This window comes from Prinia subflava, chromosome 1 (genome assembly GCF_021018805.1).
Source record: "Prinia subflava isolate CZ2003 ecotype Zambia chromosome 1, Cam_Psub_1.2, whole genome shotgun sequence".
Lineage (NCBI taxonomy): Eukaryota > Metazoa > Chordata > Aves > Passeriformes > Cisticolidae > Prinia > Prinia subflava.
Window position 1 is genome coordinate 52475427 of NC_086247.1, and position 26182 is coordinate 52501608.

General features: G+C 39.8%; 1 protein-coding gene across 1 annotated transcript in view; it reads right to left on the minus strand.

Moving 5' to 3' along the window:
- Window positions 1-26182, minus strand: part of PIEZO2 (piezo type mechanosensitive ion channel component 2) — a 287153-nt gene that overhangs the window by 61534 nt on the left and 199437 nt on the right. The window contains exons 14-25 of the mRNA XM_063396709.1: window positions 21828-21951; window positions 20022-20269; window positions 19221-19369; window positions 18298-18471; window positions 8528-8769; window positions 5268-5428; window positions 4152-4328; window positions 3850-3975; window positions 2184-2384; window positions 947-1151; window positions 706-807; window positions 77-242 (exon numbers count right to left, since the gene is read on the minus strand). Coding sequence (XP_063252779.1) covers window positions 77-242; window positions 706-807; window positions 947-1151; window positions 2184-2384; window positions 3850-3975; window positions 4152-4328; window positions 5268-5428; window positions 8528-8769; window positions 18298-18471; window positions 19221-19369; window positions 20022-20269; window positions 21828-21951 — 2075 coding nt within the window. The remainder of the gene's footprint in view (window positions 1-76; window positions 243-705; window positions 808-946; window positions 1152-2183; window positions 2385-3849; window positions 3976-4151; window positions 4329-5267; window positions 5429-8527; window positions 8770-18297; window positions 18472-19220; window positions 19370-20021; window positions 20270-21827; window positions 21952-26182) is intronic.

The window sequence follows — 26182 nt, forward strand, 5'->3', positions numbered from 1 at the left end:
AGAATGACTTTTACCCTAGTGAACTTTATGAAAAGGAAGTGCTGTATTTTCCAAGTGTTTAAGATTCAGTTTTTACCGGCAGTGGATGAAGTCAGGAACAGGATTATGCTGGCTGAAAGATGCTGCATCAAGGTTCATGCAAATTTCCACGTTGTCTCCAGCCATGATTCGTACTGCAGCTTTATTTTCATCCTCAAATGTCTGCCTTTGCAAGGATGCACACAGAAGCAGCATGAAGTCATCTAGGAGAAAGTAATGATTGCAAGGAAAAGTTCAGTCATCAACATAGGTGTAAGGAGAGTTGGGATATATTATAATGTAATTACCAGACTGTTTCCCCACACTTTGAACCACTGAGTGGTTTTCAATACATTTAACTCTGAATTGAAATTTATTAATATTTTTAGGTTTCTTACTTGTCATTGTCTATGACTTTTATGGAGAAATAAATGAGAAAAGGGGAAATATTCATACATTTTGATGTCAAAATATTAAAAAGGGGATACAGGAAAAGCAGATGCAAAAATTACTAATTCTGTGACTTTTTCTGCCACATTCAAAGTCATGCTTAGTATTCAGTCGCCCAAAAAAATCTGTCATCTTGCTACTGAAATGTAAATAAAAGGCTGGCTTCAAATTTCACTGTACAGATGATTTAAGCAAAGGACGTATAAACACTTCACAACTATGTGCTAAAATACTTACACACAAGGAAGACAGGGTTTGGTCTCACAATGAAGTCTGGAAAGTATAACCACTTTATGATGTTGGAATTGAAGTTGGCATTGCCACTTCTCCATGGATAGTCTGTGCGGCAGAAACAAGCAAAAATTCAATCAGTACTTCATGAAAATCACTTATTCCTCTTCTTCAGAATACTTACCAATTTTCCAGCATTTTTCTATAAAAGCAAGTAGCAGTAATTTTACATAAAGAGTGTCCTTACCTTTACAAGGAGCAGGTGGGATGCCAATGCAAAGGAAGTACTGGAATGTAATGATGCATGCTAGAAAACAGCAATATTTTGGCCAGATCTCTGCAATAGCTTTTCTCCTACGTCGATACAATACAGCAATCAGCCAGAAGGCATGAATCATTGCAAAAAAATCCATCCTTTGACCAATTACATTCACTGATAGAAGAAAACAGGTCTGGAAACAAAATAAAGAAACATAAACAGCTTTTACAACCTCGTGGCTAGTCAATACAACAACAAGAAATTATTGTGGGTCCTGACAGAATGCTTGAACGTGGCTGCATCTGACTGCAGGAACCCTGTGCAAACCAACAAGTGGCTCCAACCGCAACTTCCACCACTCCACCCAAACATCCAAATTTTTCATACTCCTCTGTCTAGAGCAGGTTTCCATTATGTGATATCTAAAGATACAGGAAGGAAAGAGCCTTGTCACAAAAGCTGGTATGTGAAACGTTTAATTGTTGCCAAGCAAAGAACGTCTTATACAGCCACATTTTGATAGATGTGAAAAAGAAGAAGAACTATTAAGATTGGTGACAACTAAAATGTATCCTCATGTAGGAAATGGACAAAGCATTTAGACCATCAAGCTTCTATTTGTGATAGACAAATCCAGTCAATTCCTGCAAGACAGCTTTAATTTTCCATTATTCAAAAGGCTCTGCATTCCAGCATTTCTGTTCTCTAGCTTCACTGAAAGCAGTCCCTTCACTCTGTTCCATGAAACATGTTTTGAAACTTTGTGAACACTTCATTTATTCAGCACACTCTGCTATTTTGGTTTTCTCTCTCCCCAGATTAGAATGATCTTAAAATCATTTCCCAAAGGAAATTACTTGCTGGGCTTTTTAAATTTTCATTCATTCTTAATCCTCAGATGGCTGTGAACAGTTTACTCCATTGATAAAAGTGGTGGTAGTGTTTAAAAGAGAGGTGAGCATCATTGTTATTAAATTTAGGATGCATTACTCTGCTTCCTTCAGATAGACACAGAAAATTGTGAAAAACCACTATTTATGGAAAGGTTTTTTGAAAGCACATTTCATGTACCCATGAACAAATAAACCAGGTAAGGGAACAGAGATGACTAACATGAGATGACTAATAAGCCTCTAGATGTCAAACACAGCCCAAGCTACTGTTCAAAAATAACACATTCAAAAGGTTTGGAATGATAACCTAAAGAAAAGTAATACATATTTACCTCCAAACCAAACTTGTAGAAGAAGTAGTTTATGAAATACTTGACACAGTTTACAAGTCCATCATCCAGATGTGCTCTTGTAATGTCATGGAAAATGGTTTTAGTCACAGGTGCGGTGAGGTTATTTCGACATCTGTAGTATTCTTGGTGACGGTAGATTGTAACTTCAAAAGCCAGAATAGCCAACATCAGTAAGTTATTCTATGGGAGAAACAATCAGGAAAGTATTAAATAAAAGCTAAAATTGCAAGAAGCTATAACATTTTCTGATAAGCATAAACTCATTAATACTCAAATTGATGTTATCACTGAGGACTTCTGCACTCCAGAATGCACTGGCACCTATTCCCAGCTACTGTGATTGAAAAAACTTAAGGTCCCCACCAATTTGTGGGTTTTGACAAATCATACAGACATCCAGATGATCCATATAAAGATGTTAATTTAAAAATATTATAACAGAAACTAACAAAGATGTGGAAATGAACAAAGATGTGGAAATGAAGGGAAGGAAAAAGGCATTGATCCATCCACGTATATATTTCACAGCTTCTCTTAAGGTATCATGCAGGTATTTTTAAGGTATTTTGCAGGAGATAGAAGATTCAAATATACACAAAAATCACCTGCAGAAGTTTAGCTTCTAGAATCCAGCACTAACTTCCAAAACAAGGGTGTTGGGTAGAGCAAAGTTAACCTGGGCACTCTTTCCCATGAACAGTCTATCTGCCAGTCTTCTGTCAGGCACAGCTGCTTCTGTCCCAAAGCCAGATTGACTAGGATGCAGTCAAGGGCAGCTATGAATTGATTTTTTTATTTATCTCAGGAGGGAGATCTGCCCTATGCTCAATAGAAGAGAGGTATTAACTAACTCCAAAAGCTGGTTAAAAAGACCAGCTCAGCGAAAGTCCCTCAAGGAAGTCATAACTGAAGCAGAAGAGACAAATTCTAGATCTCTGTTCTCTGAGAAATACTTGGGACATGATTCTCCTGAAACAGGGGCCACTGGTATTTTTGTGTTTTCTGACAACCTTAAACTGTGTATATAGAATGCTGGAAATTCTTTAAATTAATAAGAGATATGGTTTTCCCCAGGACTTGGCACATTTTCACTGCAAGGAACCTCTTTCAATCAATAGAGGAATAATAAAACATTGCTCATAGGCATCAATCAAACCAAGATGAAAACCAGAAGACATCCTTTTACTCGTGTTTGAATAAATGATTCTCTTAACTCATTATATTTTCTAAAATGTGGCTAAGGAATAAGCACTTAGAAAAATTAACTTCTAGCACACACAGTCATTCAGGGCTATTACTCCAATTAGACCCATCAGTCAGTCCTTTGGTACCTGAATGCCATGTACCTCTTAATTACTTGGTGTTCTTAAATATCACATTTCTTAAAGAGCTTTTAACAGATGGTAGTCCAAAAGTGACAATTCTACATGAAAGAATACTTAATTGGTACTGAATCCCTTCTGGAAATGTTCTATGTAACAGATGTGGTTTTCTGTTGCCTCTTTCCCTCTCTACCTCCCTATTAACAATGCTTTGCATTACTTTTTTTTTTTTTTTTTTTGGTGTGACAGGTTATTTATTTCAAAGACAATACTACTTTCATCACAAATAAAAAAAATCTGAATACAGACAACAAAGAAGTTACCCTTAAGTACACAAGAAGGGGATAAGATTTTCTCAATCCAACCCACTCTGTAGGATCAACTGGCCCACTGTAGAGCACTGAGGTTTTCAGTTCTTCTAAATTGACCTTAGTTTCATTCTCTCCTGGCTAAAAAGAAAATGCAACAGTTATAAAACATGACTTTAAGACTGCTTGGGAAGGGCATGATAATCAACAATAATATATCAGGTGAACTGTAATTTTTGTACTTGACATCCTTCCTTTTGCTCTCCTTCACTGAAGAAGACAGCAGTCAAACCTTTTTAATATGCATTTGTACTCACCAAAGTACAGTTTCTGGAAAAACTCTTGGGATCAATAGATGTGAGCTGGTACAACATTTTGCAGACAATAATCACACACGTCCAAACAGTGCAGATACTTGATGCCAGTGGGCGAAACTGAGCATATGGCAAAGCAAGAGCCCAGGCAATTAAAAACACAAAGTTTAACAGAGACACCTGAAAACACAAAAACAGTACAGAAATTACATGGAGTAACAAAAGAACTGAGAAAGTGTGACCTTTTCCACAGCAGGTAAAAAAAGGAACCATTCAAAAGAAAAGGACATGCAGAAACTTTGAGGAAAATACTGAAAAAAAAATTTACAACAATACCCACAATAACGCAGACACAAAGTAGTAAGTGAAGAAGGAAAAACTTTACAGTTGGTTTAGGAAGGAATTTACCACCTGCATAATGTTAATACTATTAGATCCACAAAACTCTGTATCTTCCTTATCAACAGATGTGATATACAAAGGACCACATGCAGCTTTTCTGCTTTAGTATACATGGAACAAAGAAAAGATGGCACAGATCTATGTGCCTGTGCAACTGACCTTCATCCTCTTGACTTCTCTGCCAGAAGAAAATGTGAGAAAAGGGATATATCTGTTTTTAGTGAATCCAGTCTTACTACCATGTTGAAGAAATGGCTGTCACAGAGAACTCACACTGCCCACACCAAAAGCACAGCTGAAAGTGTTGCTCCCTTTTTCTTTAGGCATAGTTCCACATTCCTGTTTCTTAAGCACCAGACCAAGTTTAAGTAATTTTCCTGAATGTACCTTCCCAGTCCTTTTCTACACTTTCCATCCTTGGATGGTACCCACAGACAGTTTGAGCAGGAGAGAGGTTATGTCTCTTAAATCCATAGAATCGAACTAATAAAATTTTAATATCTGGAGCAAAGGTGGGGGCTGACATTCTTGAAACAGAGAGAATGTGGAAGATGTTAAGACATGTTCCCAGCAGGTGACCAAACCCAGCTGGATCCCATAATTTCAGTGAGGTCTGACAGGAAGAAGCCCTCTCCCTCCACCTGGGTGTGTAACCACATGGCAGATGCTGACAGGCCTCCGCAGTGTGTGAGAGTTGGACAGTGGGTGTTTACTTGCCTCTTTCACTGTCACCCAGATGATGTAAGAGGAAACAATTTTGATGATGTGCAGCTCCAGCAGCCACCACACGAAGACTTGCATCTTGTGAAAATACTCCAGGAATTTCAGAAACAGCACTGTTAGGCGGTCGATCACCAGATGCCATTTGTTCCTTAAGTCTGCAGGGATGTTCAAGCACAATCATCGTAAGGACAAAAACAGAAGGTCTCTGTGAAATGGAATACTCCACTAGACAACAACGAGCTTCCTGCTTCTCTTCTAAGCCTTAGAGTAAGACAAGATGGAGGACAAAGGTACAGCTCAGTGGTTAACTAACTAAAAATGGGGTTGAAGCCCACTTAGCTGCAGCGCCTTCCCTTCTGACCCACATTCCCTGGAAAGATTCCGCGCTTCAAAAGCGGCAGTGGTGGCCTCCCTTGCCAATTTTGCTTTTATTCCTCTCATCAGAGCTCTTTTTGGACTCTTGTCTTCCAGTATTTTTGGACCTAAGCTTAGAGAGCTCACTCAGGAACTAATTCCAGCCCTGGCCCTTTTCCAGCTCAGAAAAATAAATTTTTTTTTTTTGATGCATGGAAGCTATGGACCCAGCCTGTTTTCAGAAAGCACAGACTACTACTACTACTACTACTACTCAGGAAGCTTTTGAGCCAGATTGGAAGAAATCCACACACACTAGGACTTGTATTCCTGTCACAAGGGTTTAGACAAGTGTACTATAAATATCTTTAGATGTCAGAGTTACCTAAACTGCCTTGAAAACAGCACAGCCTCTAAGAGTGTGACCTGTGCCCTTCACAGGACATGTAAATCAAGAAAGGCAAACTGTAGCCCAGTCAAATATTTCCCTCAGTTGAAAAAGCTTTATCAAGTGGAGATCCTGAAGTTGGGTGAAAGTATCCCTTCACAGGAGTGTTTGGCTAAAAAAGCCATCCTCCCAAAGAGTGCTCCAGTGAGCAAGCTTGTGGCATCACCTGATACAAGTGAGTGTACATGACAATACGTTTGCTGAACCGTGCCCTCTAAGTGATGACTTTGCTTATGGCCTGGCTGTAAAACTGTTTCATCTGGCTGGTACATATTAGTATAGAGTCTTCACACTGTATTTGGAGTTTCATAAGAACTCTGGAGATTAGGAGGGATTTTGCATATTGTGAGAACTTTCTTACGCTTTATATCAGAGATGGAAACATTTGCAAGTGATACCAAAGCACATCACTGTCTAAGCTGGCAAAAATGCAAAGGAGTTACCACCCTCTTTATGAAATTATTTCAAATTATTTCAAATTATCACTTTATTTTATATGTAAAGCACACCAAGATGGTTACTCCATGCATATTTGTGTGAAGAACACATGCACATTTGTGTGAAAAAGCAGACTTCTGGAACACCTCATGAACAAATTCCATTTTTTCCTTTGCCTTTTTTCTCCAGCCACAACTTAGAAAATCCTAATAAAAATGCTGAGTGATGTGAATTCTTCAAGCACATAATTAAACTTGAGAAATTAACTAAGCTACAAAACTCTAATCCTCCATGTGTTTTTATAAGCACAATGAGAAAATTTAAGAGAAGGCTTTACGAAGTTAGGTGTTTGCACTCATTCTTTCATTTGCATTTGTTTTCATTTGCAGTGTTGCATCATGCAATATGTATCCAGACAGTGCCAGTTAAGTGGAGCAGGCAGATAAGGTGCTCTGTCTCGCATGGCCAGGCAACACACACACATTAAAATAAAATAAAATAAAATAAAATAAAATAAAATAAAATAAAATAAAATAAAATAAAATAAAATAAAATAAAATAAAATAAAATAAAATAAAATAAAATAAAATAAAATAAAATAAAATAAAATAAAATAAAATAAAATAAAATAAAATAAAATAAAATAAAATAAAATCTTACTAACTGCATCCACTGAAAAATTGTACAACACTCTGTAGTGATGTCTGCACACCTGAATGTGTTTAATGTCAAAGCTCTGGCCACATGGCTGCGTAAAAGTGGTATAACTCCAGTAGAAATAAATGGCACGTGCAGCTTAAAGATGGATCCCCTTGTGCTATTTCCAAGCAACACCAGCTGCAGCTCCCCACTTCCCTGCCTGCATGTGTCACTGCACAGAGTAATGTCCACAAGCTGGCCTCTGTCCCAAAGCCCTTCCAATGAGCTGGGATGGCTGGAGTCCACCAGACCCCTCACAGACAGCATGAAAGCTGGCCAATAAAGGTTTCCATGGCCCATGACCACCTCTGTGAAGACAGCTGTTCCAGCCAGGAAAGGTAAGTTGTTTCAGCTGAGGTTCAAGCACTGGAACAGGCTGTCCAGGGAAGTGGTGGAGTCACCATCCCTGGAGGTATTTAAAAGACGTATAGGTGTGGCATTTAGGGACATGGTTCAGTGGTGGATATGGCAGTGCTGGGTTAATGATTGGATTTAATGATCTTAAGAAGTCTCTTCCAATCTAAATGATTCCCTGATTCCCTAGGGCTGCTAAGCCTGACGTGCTGCCATTTTGCCTTGACAAAGATCCTCTCCCTATTTTGGCGTCACAGTCCTGCGAATATTGGCATGGGTAACTAAATTTGTAGTAAGGCCCTTTCCAAAGAATACAGCTTCCTTGGGTGTTAAATGCTGTTTCCTAATTTCACTTTTGGCTCATATTACAAACTGAGTTAGGGTAATAATTCATTTTAGAAGTTCGTGTTAACAATATCAAGGATGACCGTATAAGCCATACCCATGTCTGCCCTTAAGCTTTTTTTTGTTCATCTGGCATCAATTACCCATTGCATATTCAGACGTGAAAAACATGACACTAATGTGCACATAAATAATGAAGCAAAGCCATTGGGACTTTCTGGGGAGGGGTGCCTTGAAAGCATGCAGTATCAGATATTAAATTTGTATGTGTATTATTTTCTTTGTTGTAAGGAGATTTCACTCTAAAGAAGTACTTAGGATTTGGGGTAGCCTTCAAATAATATAACCCAGACGACCTAGAAGACATGGGCACTGGTTTTCTTTTGGTTTCTTCCTCTCAGCATCCTACAGTACAATTTTTTCCCAAGAAGAGCCTGTAGCCTGTTGAATAATTGACAAGTAGCCATCTGCTCAGTTCAGGCTCTTTGACAGACTGCATATGAAACTAGAAGGAAAACCTGGTGACTGAAGTTAAGAGGGATGACCAATAACAAACCACCTATTGACACTAATAATTAAGACTGAGGAAAGAAAAATTTGCAGCTGCAGAGCTTACCTGTAGTTTCTTCCTCCTCTGATTCATTGTCTTCATCGTCGTCATCATTATCGTCTTCTTTATCCTCATCCTCCTTCTCTTCTTCTTTTCCTTTTTTGACCCTCCCTTTCCCTCCCTCCCCCTCTGGCTCTTCCATTCTTTTCTCACCAGCCTCTTCCAGCATTTTAACTTCTTCCTTTTCTCTTCTGGCTGTTAAATTCATCATAGTTATGTCAGGCAGGCTTCCATCTTGGTGCACCAGTCTGTTGGTAAACAGTAGCATGTCAGCAAACTGAGGAGTAATGACATCGAAGTCTTTTTCTTTTTCAAACTGTATAATTAGAAAAACATAAACTGTTCATGGAAAATGCCTTAGAAGTAGCAAAGTTAATGATTCTGGTACTCTCTCCAAACATACACTGGAAATTGAGTTGTTGGAATGTATTAGTAACTACTTCTCACTCAAATACTAATAGTTAGTTAGTAATGAGTGGTATTGACACTTAAACTTGACATTTTCCCCACCGGAGAAAATGGTCAGAGTTTAAGATGTAGAAGCATGAAATGACATTATTTAAGAGTAAACATTTCATGACTTCACAGGGGACTTACTCATTTTGGTGGTTTGGTATTTTTTTCTTGAGGCTGCTCAAAGTAATTGGAACAGAAAAAAAAGGGAGATGAGAACAGAGGGGTTACAGAAGAAGGTCATTGACAAATACGTCATGCTACATCACAAGTCATAAAGCATTCTCCTACTCCATCTGCGGAAGCCTTCTGATGCCAAGGCCATGCCATCATGACATTCACGGGGTGCTTCTATAAAGAAACATGGATTTGCAGCACAGATGGAAAGGGGTAACCTATTTACACCAGTGCTAAACGTGGTCAAGGCTGTACCATGCTCTGAGCAATGAAGCTGGACTACCACAAGTATCTGACCTATCACTGTTAATGCATTTACACCTTCCTCCAACTGAAAGATGCACCTGGAAAGCCAAGGAATTTGAAATTTTTATTCCAGTTATAGATTTGGAAACAAACCAAAGCACGAAGTCTATGGCTGCACCTTCAGAAGATTATATAATATCTGTCTTTGATGGCGCCATTCATTCTCTCTCTCTCTTTGCCACATCTCACAGAGAAATTTTCTTTAATTTATAATCACCTCCATCTAAATCTATCAGTAAGTTTTGCACAACTAAAACTGGGATACGACTCATTTAACACAGAAACTATCTTTTTCTAGTGCCGTGGTGCCTTTTATTTGTCTTCCTAAGACTCTTCAGTATATATATTTTCTTTACTAGAGAAAATAAGTATTTTCTTATGGTTTTCTTTTTTCTCCCACAGCTGAGCTGTTGGGACCCACCTTCCAGAGCTACAGAAAACCGACTTTCCCTTTGAATATGACTTCTTGCAATGAAGTCTCCCTTTGGCAAATGTATGATTAGGTCATTAAATGTTTGGTTATGCTATTGAAATTACTACACTCAGCATACTTTCAAGCACCTGTAAGGCTGTTCTAATATGCTGTAGTATCATTGCAGGGATTTATTTTTCTTGATGTAAAATTCTGGCTTATAAACATTTAGACAGGAAATTCTGCCCATTTTAGTATTTTTACAGTTCAAGAAACCAAAAATCTCTTTTTTTTCCTGATCATTAAAAATTAAGAGAGTTGGCTAGGCAGTTAATGAGAAATTCAAACAAGTAGAATTATTTCTCAATCATTTGGGAGCTGCAGTTTCTTCAAGATGGAAACTTTGGTGTCTCAAATGAAGAGAAAAACTACAGAAATCGGACTAAACAGTCCTGAAGTAGAAATACCATGCCAATTGTCAAAAAGCATAAAAGGTGGTTTAAAAAATTAAAAGTTAAGTTAAAATTAGAATTTTAGTTCTTAAAAGTAGAAGTTTAACAAGACATTTAAACACCAAAAAATATCAAGTCATAAAGTTTAATCACATTTTAGCCACATCCATGACTAAAATTCCTCATCATGGGTTGGGCAATGAACCAATTTAAGTGTCTAATAATCTGAAAAAATCTTATACTCAAGAATTTATTCAGTAGCTTTGGCTACTGAAAACAGAATCATAAAATAGTTTAGGTTGGAAGGTTTAAAGTATCCACCCCCATTCCCATAGGCAGAGATACCTCCCAGCAGTTCCATCCAACCCGGCCTTGAACACTGCCAGGACTGGGGCACCCGCTGGACAATTTGTTCCAGTGTCTCACCATTCAACAGTAAAGAATTTCTCCCTAATATCTCACTTAAATTTCCCCTCTTTCAATTTGTACCCATTATTCTTTGTCCTGACACTACAATTCCTGATGAAAGGTCCCTCTCCAGATTCCCCGTAGGCCCCTTTCGGTTACTGGAAAATTGCTGTGAGGTCTCCTCTTCTCTAGGCTGAATAGCCCCAGCTTTCACAGCCTGTTTTCATAAGAGAGGTGTTTCAGTCCTCCTATCAACTTTGTGCCTCTATTCTGGACTTGCTCTGACAGTTCCAGGCCTTCTTGTGCTGGAGACTGCAGAGCTGGATGCAGCACTCCAGTGAGGTCTCATTGCAGGGCTGGATGCGGCACTCCAGTGAGATCTCACTGCAGGGCTGGATGCAGCACTCCAGTGAGATCTCACTGCAGGGCTGGATGCAGATTCCAGGTGAGGTCTCACTGCAAGACTGGATGCAGCACTCCAGTGAGATCTCACTGCAGGGCTGGATGCAGCACTCCAGTGAGGTCTCACTGCAGGGCTGGATGCAGCACTCCAGTGAGATCTCACTGCAGGGCTGGATGCAGCACTCCAGTGAGGTCTCACTGCAGGGCTGGATGCAGCACTCCAGTGAGGTCTCACTGCAGAGCTGGATGCAGCACTCCAGTGAGGTCTCACTGCAGAGCTGGATGCAGCACTCCAGTGAGGTCTCACTGCAGGGCTGGATGCAGCACTCCAGTGAAATCTCACTGCAGGGCTGGATGCAGCATTCCAGGTGAGGTCTCACTGCAGGGCTGGATGCAGCACTCCAGGTGAGGTCACCAGAGCACAGGGTCAGAATCACCTCCTTTGACCTGCTCACCATGCTCCTTTGGATGCAGCTCAGGAATCCATTGGCTTTCTGGGCTGTGAATGCATGCTACCAGTTCATCAACCATCACACCCAAGTCCTTCTTCTCAGGGCTACTCTCACCACTTCTCTGCCCAACCCATGGGCGTGTCTGGGATTGCCGTGACCCAGGTGTAGGACCCTGTACTTTTCTTTGATGAACCTCATGAGGTTTGCATGGATCCACCTCCTGAGTGTGTCAGGGTCCCTCTGGGTGCCATCCCTTCCCTCCAGTGTGTTGACAGCACCACACAGCCTGGTGTCCTCAGCAAACTTGCTGAGGGTGCCCTCGATCCCACTGTCCATGTCACCAAAAAAATGCACAGTCTCAGCCCCAGTATGGGTGTTGAGAGACACTTCTTATCACTGACCTCATGAACAATGAGCCATTGACCAGCTCTGCATGTGGCCATACAGCCAGTTTTTTATCCACCAAGTGGTCCATCCATGAAAACCATGTCTCTCCAATTTGGAGACAAGGATATCATAAGGGATAGCGTCAAACACTTTGCATTAAGTCCAGATAGACAATGTCAGTTGCTCTGCTCCTATTTATCAGTGCTGTACCCTTATCATAGAAGGTCACCAAATTTGTCAGGCATGATTTGCTCTTAGTAAAGCCATGCTGGCTGTTACCAATCATCTCTTTTGGGACTCTTCGATTATTTTCATATCTAAGTCACAGATCAGCTAGCATATACACCAATAGGATATTCAAATCTCTATGAAGTGACTGAACATCAGTGTTCTCTAAAATGACATAACTAACTTATATTTACCTGAAACTCTAATAAAATACCAATAGGAGGGCCATGTATAGAAAAGAGAGAATTAATTTTTAGTTTAGTCAAATGTTGTAGAGATCCCTGGTTACTATAAACCTTCAGAGCTCATTTAAAAGGCAATACACCATGAAATGAAAGTAACCATATAATCAGACAGGTTTTGTATATGTGCAATTGCATTGATTTTTATGAGGTATCTTCCCAAGTGACTTTTATAATGAAAAAAATCTACATTCACACTGGTGTAAATCAAGGACTAAATGACTCACCTCAGTGTAAATTGGACAGAAACATAGTAACTCTATAGGATTTGGTATGAGTGCACTCATCTTTCTTTTATGCATGTAATTCCCATTCCTGTTCTGGAGATTCAGGAGGCAAATGCAGTTATAAAGATTGGTACATGTAATACATATACCTGATAAAGCCTCAGTACGAGTTTAATTTTCAGTAGGCTTATTTTTATTGGCATCAGTAGGCTTGAGCATTGGATCATGTGCTTAGGAGATCCAAGGACAGATAAAAAGCCCTGCCCACTGTTTGGAAAGTTAGTCTACTCGGACTCTTTCTCCCAAAACTTCTTTATGAATTGCTAGGGTTGTTTTTCCAATTTATTAATTTTTTTTCACTACAAGATCACATTATATTGTAATCGACAATGCTGAGGTATTAAGATACAAAAATTTCACTAGTTCAGAATTTTCAAGACAAGCTACCCATACATCTTCACAGCTAGTGATATATGACTTCATTGTTGGAAGCCTCATACCAGTGGGAAATTACCCCAAATAACACAAAGGCTTTGTGCCTGATAGTGAGGAAGAGAAATAACTAAATAATAATAAAGGCAACAAGCCTTGAAGGTACAGCCACTACTGCTCTTAGCCGAGAGCATTTCTTACTCTCAGGTTCATTAAATAGGGTATCAAGAATGAGAAGTATATCAATAGCTCTAGTTTTTGGCAACAAAGTAATTTCAGTAGCACTAAAATAAGGCATGTGCCTCAGGTCCTTGCTGGATTCCTAGTGCTTTTATCTATTTGTAATTTACTAGAGCAGAAGATTAATTAATTGAATGCATTATTAAGCATCTTTTGTCTTTGATAGGTTTTTTTGCCATTTATGAATTGCTTGAAACTTTCTGGCTAAAATAAGTTCTCCAGTATCTTTCATGCAAAGCCTTAAGAACAGATGCCTTTCTGCTCTGCAGAACATTAGGGACACATCTGCTGAACACTTAGGTGTCCAAGATTCACACAGTGCCACACCTCTACTGGCAGGACCTTGAGTGCCTTTGCAGGCCTTTAAGGGGACATGCTGCTTGACTCCAAGCCCTGCTGGGGTATGTAGAGAGGTCAGGAAGCCTCAGTGCAGAGGGTTCCTCTTCTTTCACTGGGTTCTGCTTCCACGCTGAGGCTTCCACCACTATGTTGTGGCTGCATCGCCACAGCAGCTGTGTCTGGGCTTGCTCCCATCCGCCCTGACCCTAAGCCTGACTGACAGCCTGCCTTCACTGCAAGCCTGGCTTATCTCCATGGACTCGCCCGGGCCCCAGCAGGCTGTGGCTGACCTTCCTATGGATTCCAGACCTGATCCTCACCCTCAGCTGTTGGTCCTTGTTCCTGACTGCCCATGGGTGAGAGCCCAGCTTTGCCTCCTGGCCGTGCCCTCTGGCAACCAGCTTGCCTGCCTTAGCCAGGATGCTTGCCCTCACCGCCCCCTTAAACACAGGCTTTCTGTAGACCAGAATTCCAGCTCTGGTGAACTTTTAAGAATGGTGACTCAAAGTACGTGATGACATTTGAAGAAGCAGGAACATGACTCATAAACTGACTTCTTGTTAGAGCAGGTAGTCACAAATATCTAAACAATATATCTTCTTGGTTTTTCTGTTTACATTCAGAAGTCCTTCTATTTTCAGAGATGATTAAAAAACCGCTCACATTTATTCCAGTCAAGTATTTTGAAAGTAATCTAATTTATGGAACAGTTTTCAAGATGCCATTTGTAAAGGGATGATCACAATAGCAGTTTCTAGTTTGGATTCTGCAGCACCTAACCCAGCCCATGAATTAGCAGCCTTAGCATGCAGTGGGCTCAGTGTTCCCTTTCCAACTCTGAATTTTCAGTCTGTGCAAACTCGTAATGCATATCATGTACTTAACTGAACAGGCCCTCAGATTCCCTTTTTTACATGCTTGGAGAAAGTCAGGGATGTGTGTCTCTGTGTTTGTGTGTACACAGGCACATGCAGGCATGCATCTTTCCATGCACAAACAAAGGGTAGACAAACGAGCCTCCTCAACCAAATCTATTGTCTGCAGCCAATTACAAATAGCACCAATTATTCCTGCATTGAGGCGTGGGCAAATTTTAGGAGAATTCTCAGCTGGGAGAAGAAACTCAAAATGTATAAATATGCAGAAGAGGTGTATTAACTGCTTCATCAGCTTAAGGAAACTGCAATACCTGAACAACATTATCTCCCTGCTTACTTCACAGTACTGCGCAGCAAGAACATACTTTGCTTTAAGGCAACTAAGAAGTAACAAAAAAATAAGGTATATCGGTTTTAAAGGAAAGGAAGAATAGAAGTACCCACCTATTAATTATTAGATATACACGGCCATTGACTTTGGCATGGCTATGAGGTGGGAGATGAAAGCACAAGATGAAAATGGGAAATGAGTTAGAGAGAGAAAAGAAAACCATTAAATAGGAACGAACGCACTTTCCTGTCTACCAGTGTGTTATGACACATTGTCATAACAACACACACTGAAATTTTAACATACTCTATGCAGTGAAAGGTCTAGGAAGCTTACAGATGCAACTCTTAGGCATTTAGATCCCATGCAACTTTAGTCAGAAGTACGGATAATTTTCAAAAATGTGAGAACAGCCTTTAATGCTTTACTTTAAGTAAGCCTTAGAATACCACCATTTAAAAATATATATATTTTTTCTTTTTTAAAAATAAATATGTAAAGATAATTATGGCAGAGCATCATATCAGAGAAATGATCTACCTCAAAGCCTTTATCTCTGCTATCCCATAATTCACGGTACAGCAAGGAAATGGGTTTGGAAAGTCCTAATCAGAGAATTTTTCTTTCTCTTTCAGATGTAAAACCGAGACACTCGATTCTGACACCTTTATAAATAGTGAGAAGTGCCTCAGTCTGCCAGTTCCAATGTGCCAGTTTCTGTGCCCTCCCTTTGCAGCTGGCAGACCCTTACGCTTCAACTCACTCTGCAAATTTTGCTCATGAGAAGGTACATTTTAATAAATGATCATTCTCAGCAATTTTAACAGGACTCTTCAGTTACGCACAACTGTAGTACTGTAATCACACCTGGCAGTTGAAATGCAGGTGGAGGAACTGGACATGCTTTCTTTATTGCTTTCATGACCAGCTCTCATCTGCTGTGATTATTTTAAGAAGTTTACTATTAAAAGGACTGAGTTCTGTCTGTTACTCAAAATGAAGTTTCTTTATTTAAACTTTCTTTTGTTGCCAACGGTGCAGCATAAAAGCAGTTTAGAAAGGTAAAACATTTGTTAAGTGAATGCTAATGTCTTCAAAGCAATAAGTAAAAATTAAGTTTTAGTAGCTTTGAGAGAAAACTACACATATATATGAATCTTGAATCTGGTTTAATTGCCCCTGCAACTTATTGCTAGCATTACTGTTAAGCTGGAATTGGTTGTTGTGTTAGTTCTGAGTCAGCTTTATGCATCACCAACACAAATGTCAGCTGAGCTCTTATCATGAAGCTTGGAGCTATAAAGTCAGCTAATGCTCAATAGTTGAGCATCAAGTTGATTTACTGCATCAAGAGAACAAAAGAGGTGGATTTTCATATGCCAAGCAGTGTTAGTAGGAGTACAAACCAAGAAAACTATTCTGATTTGGGTATTGGTCATAATAGCTAAAGCTTCTCAGGAGGAACAAAGGAGATGTGTGATATTTGTGATTTTGAAAATACTGCAAAATGGCAAATGTAGCAACATTTAACAGTTAAAAATATTTAGCTACTTATGTGACTGTTTAATACAATCTAGTACACATTTAGATTCAAAAAAATAGCTTTCTAATTCCAAGATAAAAAAGCTGATATCACATGATCCTCTTCATCTGTGACTTTAATAAAAAAACCTGGTATGACAAAACGTCCATTTTCAGCATGGTATCTCAAGGCTACTTATTCCTGGCAAAAATGTTTGCTCGCAACGCATTAAAACATTTTGTGTTTTCACCATCAGCAGTTCCATCCTTCGGGAATAAAGTGACTTTAGTCACATTGATCCTCTTCATGCCAACATTCGGAAAACTGTATAATATTCCTGCATCTTTCTTGTGTAATGGGAAGATTTTCAAGAAGTGGTTTCACATGCAAAGGGATTCCATCAAAATCCTACAAGTGCCTCAGGGTTTTTTCTTTTTATTCTGTGACTATTGGATCATACTAGAAGGGAGGTGAAAACTTCCTATGTTACTCAGCACAAGTACAAACTTTGGGCTGCAAGAGAGCTTGTGGAGTTACTGCAAACTGTAAACCATTCCTCCAAATGTCTCAGCCCAGGAACAACCCCTTTTCAGCTCAGACACATATCTAGGCTCTGTTTCAGGACTTGGCCAATTCAGAGCTGTTAACACATACCTACTGCTGCACTAAAGTCTGCTATAGGCAAGGGAAGTCTGCTCACATGCCATTTCAAAAGTGCCCTTGAATCTACCATCACATTTAGCAATTCAACAAGAGCAATGGGAGAATTATTACACAGACAGACATTTAAAAGCTAAGTTTAATCCTCCCCCCCCATCTTTATTGGGAAATTTTATCAAGTTTGATCTGTTCTGGTGGTAGCAATTGTTTAAATACAGAAACTGGGAGCATTCCATAAAACTGGAGCTTATTTTCATGGCACAAACTTGTACCATACACTGTGAAGTAGCTTCATATCGAATTGAGTGTATGAAAAATATCTGAATTGCTCTGTAAATCTTGCATAACCTAGAACATCATTCCCTATTAAGTAACTGGCATCCTTCCATAACACCCTGTGGTCTGTGTGGTGTTATGCATCTAGTTTCCATTCACAGAAGTGCAGCTGAGATACACTTATCACTAGACAGGTGAACATTCTAAAAGTAGGGTCCGAGTTAATTGTTTTCTTCAAAGAATTAATGTAATTGCCATTGTACAGTGTAACACTATGTACTACAAAACCATTTCTCTCTCTCATACTCCTGGCTCAGGAGGCCAGATTGGTTTTTATGTAGGAAAATATGTAAGAATTGAACACTGGAAAAGTGATGCCCCAGATTCATGAAAAAATGCTAATGAACGTCCAGATGAAATCACCAAATGTCCAACATAGCCAAGGGTCAGGATTACAAAAAGTAACCACAAATTCAGAATTTTTCCATTTCTGAAGTACAACTTTACAAAGAGGCCTAACTGTTCAATGTAAATGTGGTGTTTTCCACAGATGTCCCAGTCTTCATTTGGCCCTCAAAATGGATGTTGAAAAAATAGAAGTGACCCAAAATAAAAGCTGTATTTCTTATTACTGACAGGAACACACATACAAAAGGGCACACATAATAATTAAGCACCTAATTCCCATTAAAGGTCAAAGACAATGAAATAAATACATAAATGCCATTAGTACCTTTCAAAATGTACCCTAAAATGAAAAAGTTTGGTGTGTAGAGGAAAATGGGGAGAGACTTTGGTTGTAGTGGGGTGCTGGATACTGTGCACTTTCTTTTTAAGCTACATAGTGATAGCAAAGGCAAATAACATCTACTGAAAAGTGAGCATTACAAGATAGTTAGAAACAGCATTTCCATACAGATAATCAATAGTTCCATTTACTTTGCTTCTTTACCTGTAAATAGTGTTGTCCTGTTTGCTGGTTACAGCTTTTAAATCTGTGATCTGGAGAAACCGATCATGGAAATAGTGAAGGTGTAAGATACACACCAGTAGGAAGGAGGTGGGGATAAAGATGCGTGTGAATAAATCACCCACAGAAAACTGTTTTAAGCCAAGGTCCTCTAATCTGGAAAAAAAATATATTCCATTAAGGCATCTTTTCTTACAAAATATTCTTTCCATGAAACATTACTACAAATTATTTGCAACAGGAAATAAGGGGATGGTACTTTTTACGTGGTTTTGGTTTCTAAAATTCTCCAAAGCTAGCAAGTATTACAATGCAAGTATCTTGTGTTCAGACTCATCAATGTAGAGAGGCACTGTAAATGTACAGTCAAATGAACAAACCCTGCCACAGATCTCTTGAATCAGATGAGTTTTCTCTGACTGAAAATCCTGCACTGGAGATCCACTCATATTGGTTATGCTTTCTAATGTAAGCTCCTCTTGAGAAATGCCCAACGCATCATAAAGATGAAGTAACCCAGTCCTCCTTATTAGCAGGAGAGCAGGCTCACCTTCATCAGTTCCAAACAATCTGCAGATCCACCCTTAATCTTTCCCTGGATCTGATTCCTATGGTCAATGTGGTGCAGACAAGCATTGGCACTGTATTGAGAACAGAAGCAATCCAAAGGCCTAAGCAGCCAATTGTGCAAATACGAGTCTGAGCTCCTCTCTTGGTCTTGCTCACATCTGTGGGTGCACCAATAAATCTACGGCTTCATAACTGAGTGCCTAAAATCAGCTATGCCCAAGAATGGCTGTATGATGCATTTCTCCCATATGAAGGAAGACTACTCTCAGATCCTTCCATCACACTGAACTCAGAGACCCAAAGATAAAAATAAAAAATCGTTCAAAACCACTTACTTCCTTTCATCCAGGCCTGTCATGTTCTTCCATAACCCAGGAAATGACTCAAACTGGTATGTGTAGATGAAGATAAGTACCAACATCGTGTAAACAACCACTGACATCCAGAAGTACTTTAAAATCTTTCTCCACCATTCATAGTGTACCTGAAAATCACACACTAAAGATGCTGACACAAGCTGAAGGCAAAGATACTGACAGAAATATTGACAACATTGTACTGCCAGACAAGGATAAAGAACACTATTTTTCCTAGCTGGTCTGAAGGAAGCAATGATTACCCAGTGGCAGGCAGAGATTTTTGAGATAGTTTTTACTCCTGATGCAAATGCATTCAAGTGAATACTTTTGGGCAAAAATGTCTGATGAGGCATGTGCCACAGACACCAAATCAGGGACAGCTTCAGTCACCTAATTTCATCACCATTAGGTGATGAAGATCCAGGAGGAGAGGGACTCCCATGCTCATTGGAGTGTGGAAGGTGTGTGGACCAGCTGTCACAAAAACTGGTGGCTAGCAGAATGTTCATAGACCCAGAATTTTCCACAAAGGTTCCAAAGCTTATGGTGAAGTGTGGAGCAGAGGTGTGCATGGTATCTAACTTACATGCTCTTCGCCTGTCATTATAACCAAAAAACAGAGGAAAATTAGTCTTAATCCCTTCAAACGGTCTTATTCTATTGTGTCTAACTAAAGAACAAATTCATTAATTTTATTTGGAGTTACTTTATTACCAAGATAAAAGTACAAACAGTTCTATTCAAGGATAAACTTCGGTTAACACAGCTCTCCCTTACCTGGTAGAGGGCCACACAGAAGAGGAACAGTACCATGTAGATGATTTTGTACATGACAATTGTACCCTCAAAGCTGACAAAGAAGAACATGCCCCCACAGACGTAAATCCAGTACTTGATTAACATAGCCATCACCAGCTTCCCCAAGACTTTCATAATATCCTGTTCATCCTCCTCATCTTCCTCCACCTCCTCTTCCTTCTCCTCTTCCTGTTCTTCTGACACTTCTCCCTCTTGAGACTCCTCTTCTGCAAATACACAGTCACATTTGGCCTGTCTCTTCTGGGAACTTATAGTAAGAATTTAAATATGGGGAAAGTAAAATCTCTGCACATAACACAGAAGCTTAATACTCAATATTCACAAGAGACTGTAATTCCTAATCATGCATGCCTCCAGAGCAATGAAAAGGATTTTAACTTCATATGAGCTTAAACCTGCTGCTGGAGCCATAGGACACATGGCTATACATCCTTACCAGACACTCGTCTTTGCTTCGTCTGAAACGCCAGCAGCTGTAGTGGAAAATTAGAGCCTAAGGGTTGTATAATGGATAGTAGCCAAAACACTTCCCATGGCAATGCTTATACTCCCAAGTAAGCAACCTTTTAAACTGGAAAACAAAGAAACCACCAGCATCACCAGAAACCTCTCATCTTGAGTTTAAATTCAAACCTCAGCTTGAGTTTCATCCTTTAGAGAATATTGTGTTTACCTCCAAAAACCACAAGCAAGGGAAAATATTAACATAAACCCAAACAAGCTTAAAAATATAAATATTATATAAAATATAAATGCTGGACTAACACTACCATTTTTCAACAAAACTACCACTTATCCAGGTTTTTGTGCTGCACCTGGGTTAGAAAAGACAAGCTGCTTTAGCCCTGTGTAGTGGTCAAGATTCCCCAGTTATTAACCTTATGAGGTATGTGGAGGGCAGAGTAAGCGTCCCCCACAGCAGCAAGTACATGTGCAAGTATCTACTTAACAGGGTTTGCCAAAACCATAGTACAGATGTTTTTCTTTCCACTGAGAGCAATACTGAAACTTCACCATCTCCTTTTGTCCCACTCACCATCCTGCTCCTCAGGCTTTTGCCTTGAAAATCCCAGTAGTACAGCTTTGACACTGATCAGATGTTTTACTGAGACAAGGATTGTAATTAATCAGAATTACACCACTGTTTCCAGGGCTCCCTTTCTACCATTTCAGTGCACTGAACTTTTTCAGTTTAACATTCAGAGAGAGTGGGCAAGGAATGTTTGGAGAAACAAGTGCCCAGTAGCAAAAGAAAGAACAAGTCACTGAGTTGTTAGATAAGCTGAATCTATGAAAGTAAACTTTGCTCTCAGGTGTGCTTGAGCCTCTGCACTGAAAAATACTTGGGTTTTTTTCCACTGAAATTTGTAGTTTAACTTTTGTGTCTGTGTAAGAGTTTATGTATCAACACAACTTTCAAGGAATTTAGCAACTTTTCCTAGGCAAACTCATTTCCTGCGGTTAAACTTTAGGGCAATTAATCCCCTGGTTTGAGTTGGGAACACAGCAGTAAACTGATCATTTGAAAGCTCTGTGATCTTTCTAAAATGAGTCATTTTATTACCTTCCAGTAAAAAACATTTAATTTGAATTTCTACAGTCCAAAAATGTTATACTTTTATATCTGAGAGATAGCTGCATACAGATTTTGTAATATCTTTCTTAGCTAATAACAGATACCTTGCTAATTGCTTTCAGCGTCAGAGAAATGCAGTAACTGGAATGTCTATCATGATTGAAGGACTAAATTGGATCTAGCTTTACCTTTTTCTTCATTTTCTTCACTTCCAACTTTGACCTCAGATAAAGTAGCTTCTTTTAGCCGAAGTGCTTTCTGTTCAGTGAGGTGTTGCCTAAGCAGTAGCCAGAAAGTAATTGTGAAAAGAATCTGCAAACAAAAATCAAAACAAAACCAACAGACTAATTGTATATCCTATGTCCTACTGATACAAGCAATTTTCACAAATTTCGCATGCCTTTGTTTTCTCTGTCTCTCAGAAAATTGCAATGACGGTGCCAAAGTGCATCTTAGGGCAAGTTATTTTATTTAGGAAACATCCTACATTGCAGACAACTTTACTTCATTTGCACTCTTCTATTTCTTAAAGGTATTCACTTATATGCATCTATTCCTACCCTGTTTTATTCAGTTTGTAATTACTATCTTCTAGGTTTAGGGATCTTCTTATGCATTGATTGGTATAATTTTAATTTGTTGGGTTTTTGTTCATTTTTTTACCTTTTTTTTCAGGTAAGAAGCACATGCAAGAGTGCATTGTCATTTATCAGGGTTTTGTGTATCACAAATATTTTGATTTAAGAGGCTTGTTACTTCAGGTGCTTAAACACAGTTAATTTAATTTTTCTCTTTTTTTGTATGTCTTGCACTTACAGAAGACCCAGTCAACAGAATATGCCTTGCATTTGCCACAGTTACAAGAGTTGAGATAGCTCTTAATCCTTTTAAGAGCTTCAAGAGATGATAATTCAGTAACAGCAGGAGACCTTGGAAATAAACATATCTCTTTAATGAAGAGTGCATTTCTCTGTTTTGCAAAAAGCTAAACTCAGCAGCTTGCAATACCAAGAGATGGACAAAATTAGAAAACATGATGCCTGTTGTCACATACTTGATTTTATGCTTACTTTCTACAAAGTTTTTGCTGATTTCTCTTGCAGAAAGCTACTTATCTCACTACATAGCCAGAAGAACAAAATTTCAAAGAGGAAGCACATAAGAGCCAAACACTTTGCACACAATAGACTGACAAGGCCAGTGGTACAATGTCTTTTTTTTTAGCACACAAGACCTTAATGGGGAAAAGGATTGCTCCCAGAGATGCTTTTTTTTTTATTGACACTGCTGCTAACACCGAGCCACTGCAGCAGACTGTCAGCCTGTGTGACTTGTCACAGCTTCCCCAGATACCTCCTGGAGCTCTGGTTTTTTGCAACACAAACCTTTGATATTGCATAACACAGACTTTGTTCTGCAGTGATTAGTTCTGTCTTCCCACCACATTTACTCTCTTGGTCTACTTGGCATTTCCAGAGCCAGAGCTGGCTCCAACAAAAGTCTTGAAGAATTGCAGACCAAAGAAATGCTTTTAGTCACCTTTTACAGTATAGATTTTATCTCATTTTCAGACCAGGAAACACATATAGAATGCACACACTTACGCAGAAAAAATTTGAGTACATTTCTACTCTTTGTGCAGCAAACAGTATCCAGTCTTCATTTAAATTCAACCATTATTCAAAGGACTTTAACTTAGGAATAAAGGGATTGTACAGAGTAACTACTGCCTTAAAGAGAGACTGATGGACAAGGCTAAGAAGCAAAGGGTTCCTGGGTGATGTGAACAAAAAGAAATACATAATCATCAAAACAGAGTTTATGCAGGGCCACCACCAGCATAGTATATATACCAGTATATAAGCAAGGCAATTCAACACAGCCTTACAGGGAAACCTCCAGATTCTTTCTGGGAAAACAGCACGTGATGTGCCCCTCTGAAGTGCCTGCACACTAGAACCCTGCACCATGGGGAACAAACCCAAGCAATCAGAGCTCTCAGTGCAGGGCTGTGGTCTTGTTGGGATGAGAGAGACAGGGCGTGATGCCTTGAATATTTGCATTCCAGAGCTACAGGATCTTTAGGAAGCACAGGTCAGAAAGATGCGGAGATGAAGCTGGGATTTGCATGGCAACACAGTTGGAATGCATAGACTCTGCCTGGTGATGGAGGATGGACTAGGTAATCTGCCAGGAATGCAGAGACTGGCCATGCATGCACACACATGGTTAGAAAAGACAAAGCCTGAAACTGAGTCTGGCAAGGCAACAAGAGCAACAAGATTTGCTTCCATACACACCTCAGTGAAAAAACGAAGGCTGTGGAAAATCTAGGCCCAGCGTTGACGGGGGCGAGGGCCCTGGTGACACAGGCATGGAAGAGGCTGAGGCACCAAATGCCTTCTTTGCCTCAGTCTTTGCTAGCAAAACTGGCCTCAAGGAAACAGAGGAGACCATGGAAAGGTCTGAAGCAAGGAACAGTCTTCCTGTGATGGAACAGGGAATATTTAAACAAAGTGGGTCCTGCTGGGATGCACCCAAGAGCTGGCAGGTGTCACTAGTGGACGTTACTCTCAATGACCTTCGATCAAATGTGGTGATGGGAGAATTGCTGAAGGAAAGCAAATGTCACTTCAAGAAGTTTAAGATGAAGGATCAAGCCTGGACAACCTCACTTCAACCCCTGGGAAGGTGACAGTGGTGAGATGCCAGAAAGAGCTTCCTAGAGAAGCTGTGGATGCTCCATCATTGGAAGTGTCTGAGGTCAGGCTAGATGGAGCTTTGAGCAACCTGATCTAGCAAAAGATGCCCCTGCCTATGGCAGGGGGATTGGACTAGATGATCTTGAAAGGTCCCTGCTGACCCCAAACCATTCTGTGATTCTAATGTGATGGAGGAGTTAATCCTGAAAAACATTTCTCGACAAATGAAGGATGAGAAAGCCATCAGGAATAGTCAGAGTGCATCCACTCAGGGGAAGTTATGCTTGACCAGCTAGATAAATATTTATGAAGAAATTACTGACCTGGTAGATGAGAGGAGGGCAGGAGATACTGTCTCTTACTTAGACTCCAGACAGAAACTGTCTCCCATAGAATGCTCAGGGGCTGGATGAGCAGACAGTGAGGTGAACTGAAAACTGACTGAACAGCTGAGCTCGGAGGGCAGTGAACAATGGCATAAAGTCTAGTTGGAGGTCAGTGATTAGCAATGTGTCCCAGGGGTCAATACTGAACCCAGTCTTTTTTAACATCCTAATTTTTGATCCAGATGATGGGGGAGAATGCCCTCACCGAGTTTGCTGATGGCACAACAACGCACAACTGAGAGGAGTGGCTGATTCACCAGAGGGCCATGCTGCCATCCAGCAGGACTTCGACAGGCTGGAGAAAGGGGCTGACAGGGCATTCAACAAGGTGAAGTACTAAGTCCTGCACCTAGGGAGGAAGAATCAGCCCATGCACCATTACGTGCTGGAGTCTGACCAGCTGGAGAGCAGTTTGGCAGAGACAGCCTGTGGATCCTGATGGATAACAAGTTTAAAGTAAGACAGCAATGTGCTCTTATGACAAAGAATGTTAATGGCTGCATTAGGAGGTTTTGACAGCAGGTTGAGGAAGGTGATTCTTCTTCCCTACCTAGCACTAGTGAGGCCACAATTTGAGTGCTGTGTCCTGTTCTGAGCCACAGTACGAGAGAGATGGATGTACAGGAGAGAGTCCAGTTGAAAGGCCATGAGGGGACTGGAACATCTCTCCTATGAAGAAGACAAAGCTGAGGAGGAATCTCATTCAATGTCTATAAATATCTGAAGGGAGATGCAAAGAGGTTAGAGCCAGACTCTTTTCAGTGGTACCCAATGATGAGTCCAGAGGCAATAGGCACAAACTGAAACATGGGAGGTTCCCTCTGAACATCAGGAAACACTTTTTTTTTCCTGTGAAGGTAATTGAGCACTGGCACAGGTTGCCCCAGGATGTAACAAGTTTCTACTCTTAGGGATATTCAAATCCATCTAGGCATGGTCCTGGGCAATCAAGTCTAGATGGCTCTGCTTGAGAGTTGGACCAATGACCTCCAGAAGTCTCTTTTTGCTTCAGCTATTGTGTGATTCTGTGAAAGTCATGAAGTGTATTTTATTCAGACTTAAAGAACCCACTAAACACCTAATGGCTTTATGGATGTGGCCAAATCACAACAGCTTCCTTTCTTGACAGCATCTGCTTTTAGACAAACTATTTAATGGTATAGCCAATATGAAATAATGTCAAAGGGAATTAAGTATTAAGACAGTTAAAATTCCTCAGAGATTTATGAAGTCATTGAAAAAAAATGTAGAACTTCTCTTGCAGAATTCGTTGAGCTTTATCCCTCTTACCAAACTAGCCCTACCTTTACAAGATAAATAATACAGCACTCACTAACTTTCAAATGTGATAAAGACCCAGAAATGGTTGTCCAAAGGTTGTCCTTGCCAACAAGGAAGATGACGTACAGAATCAACTTAAATTGTAATTAGGAGTCACAAGGAAAGTGATCCACT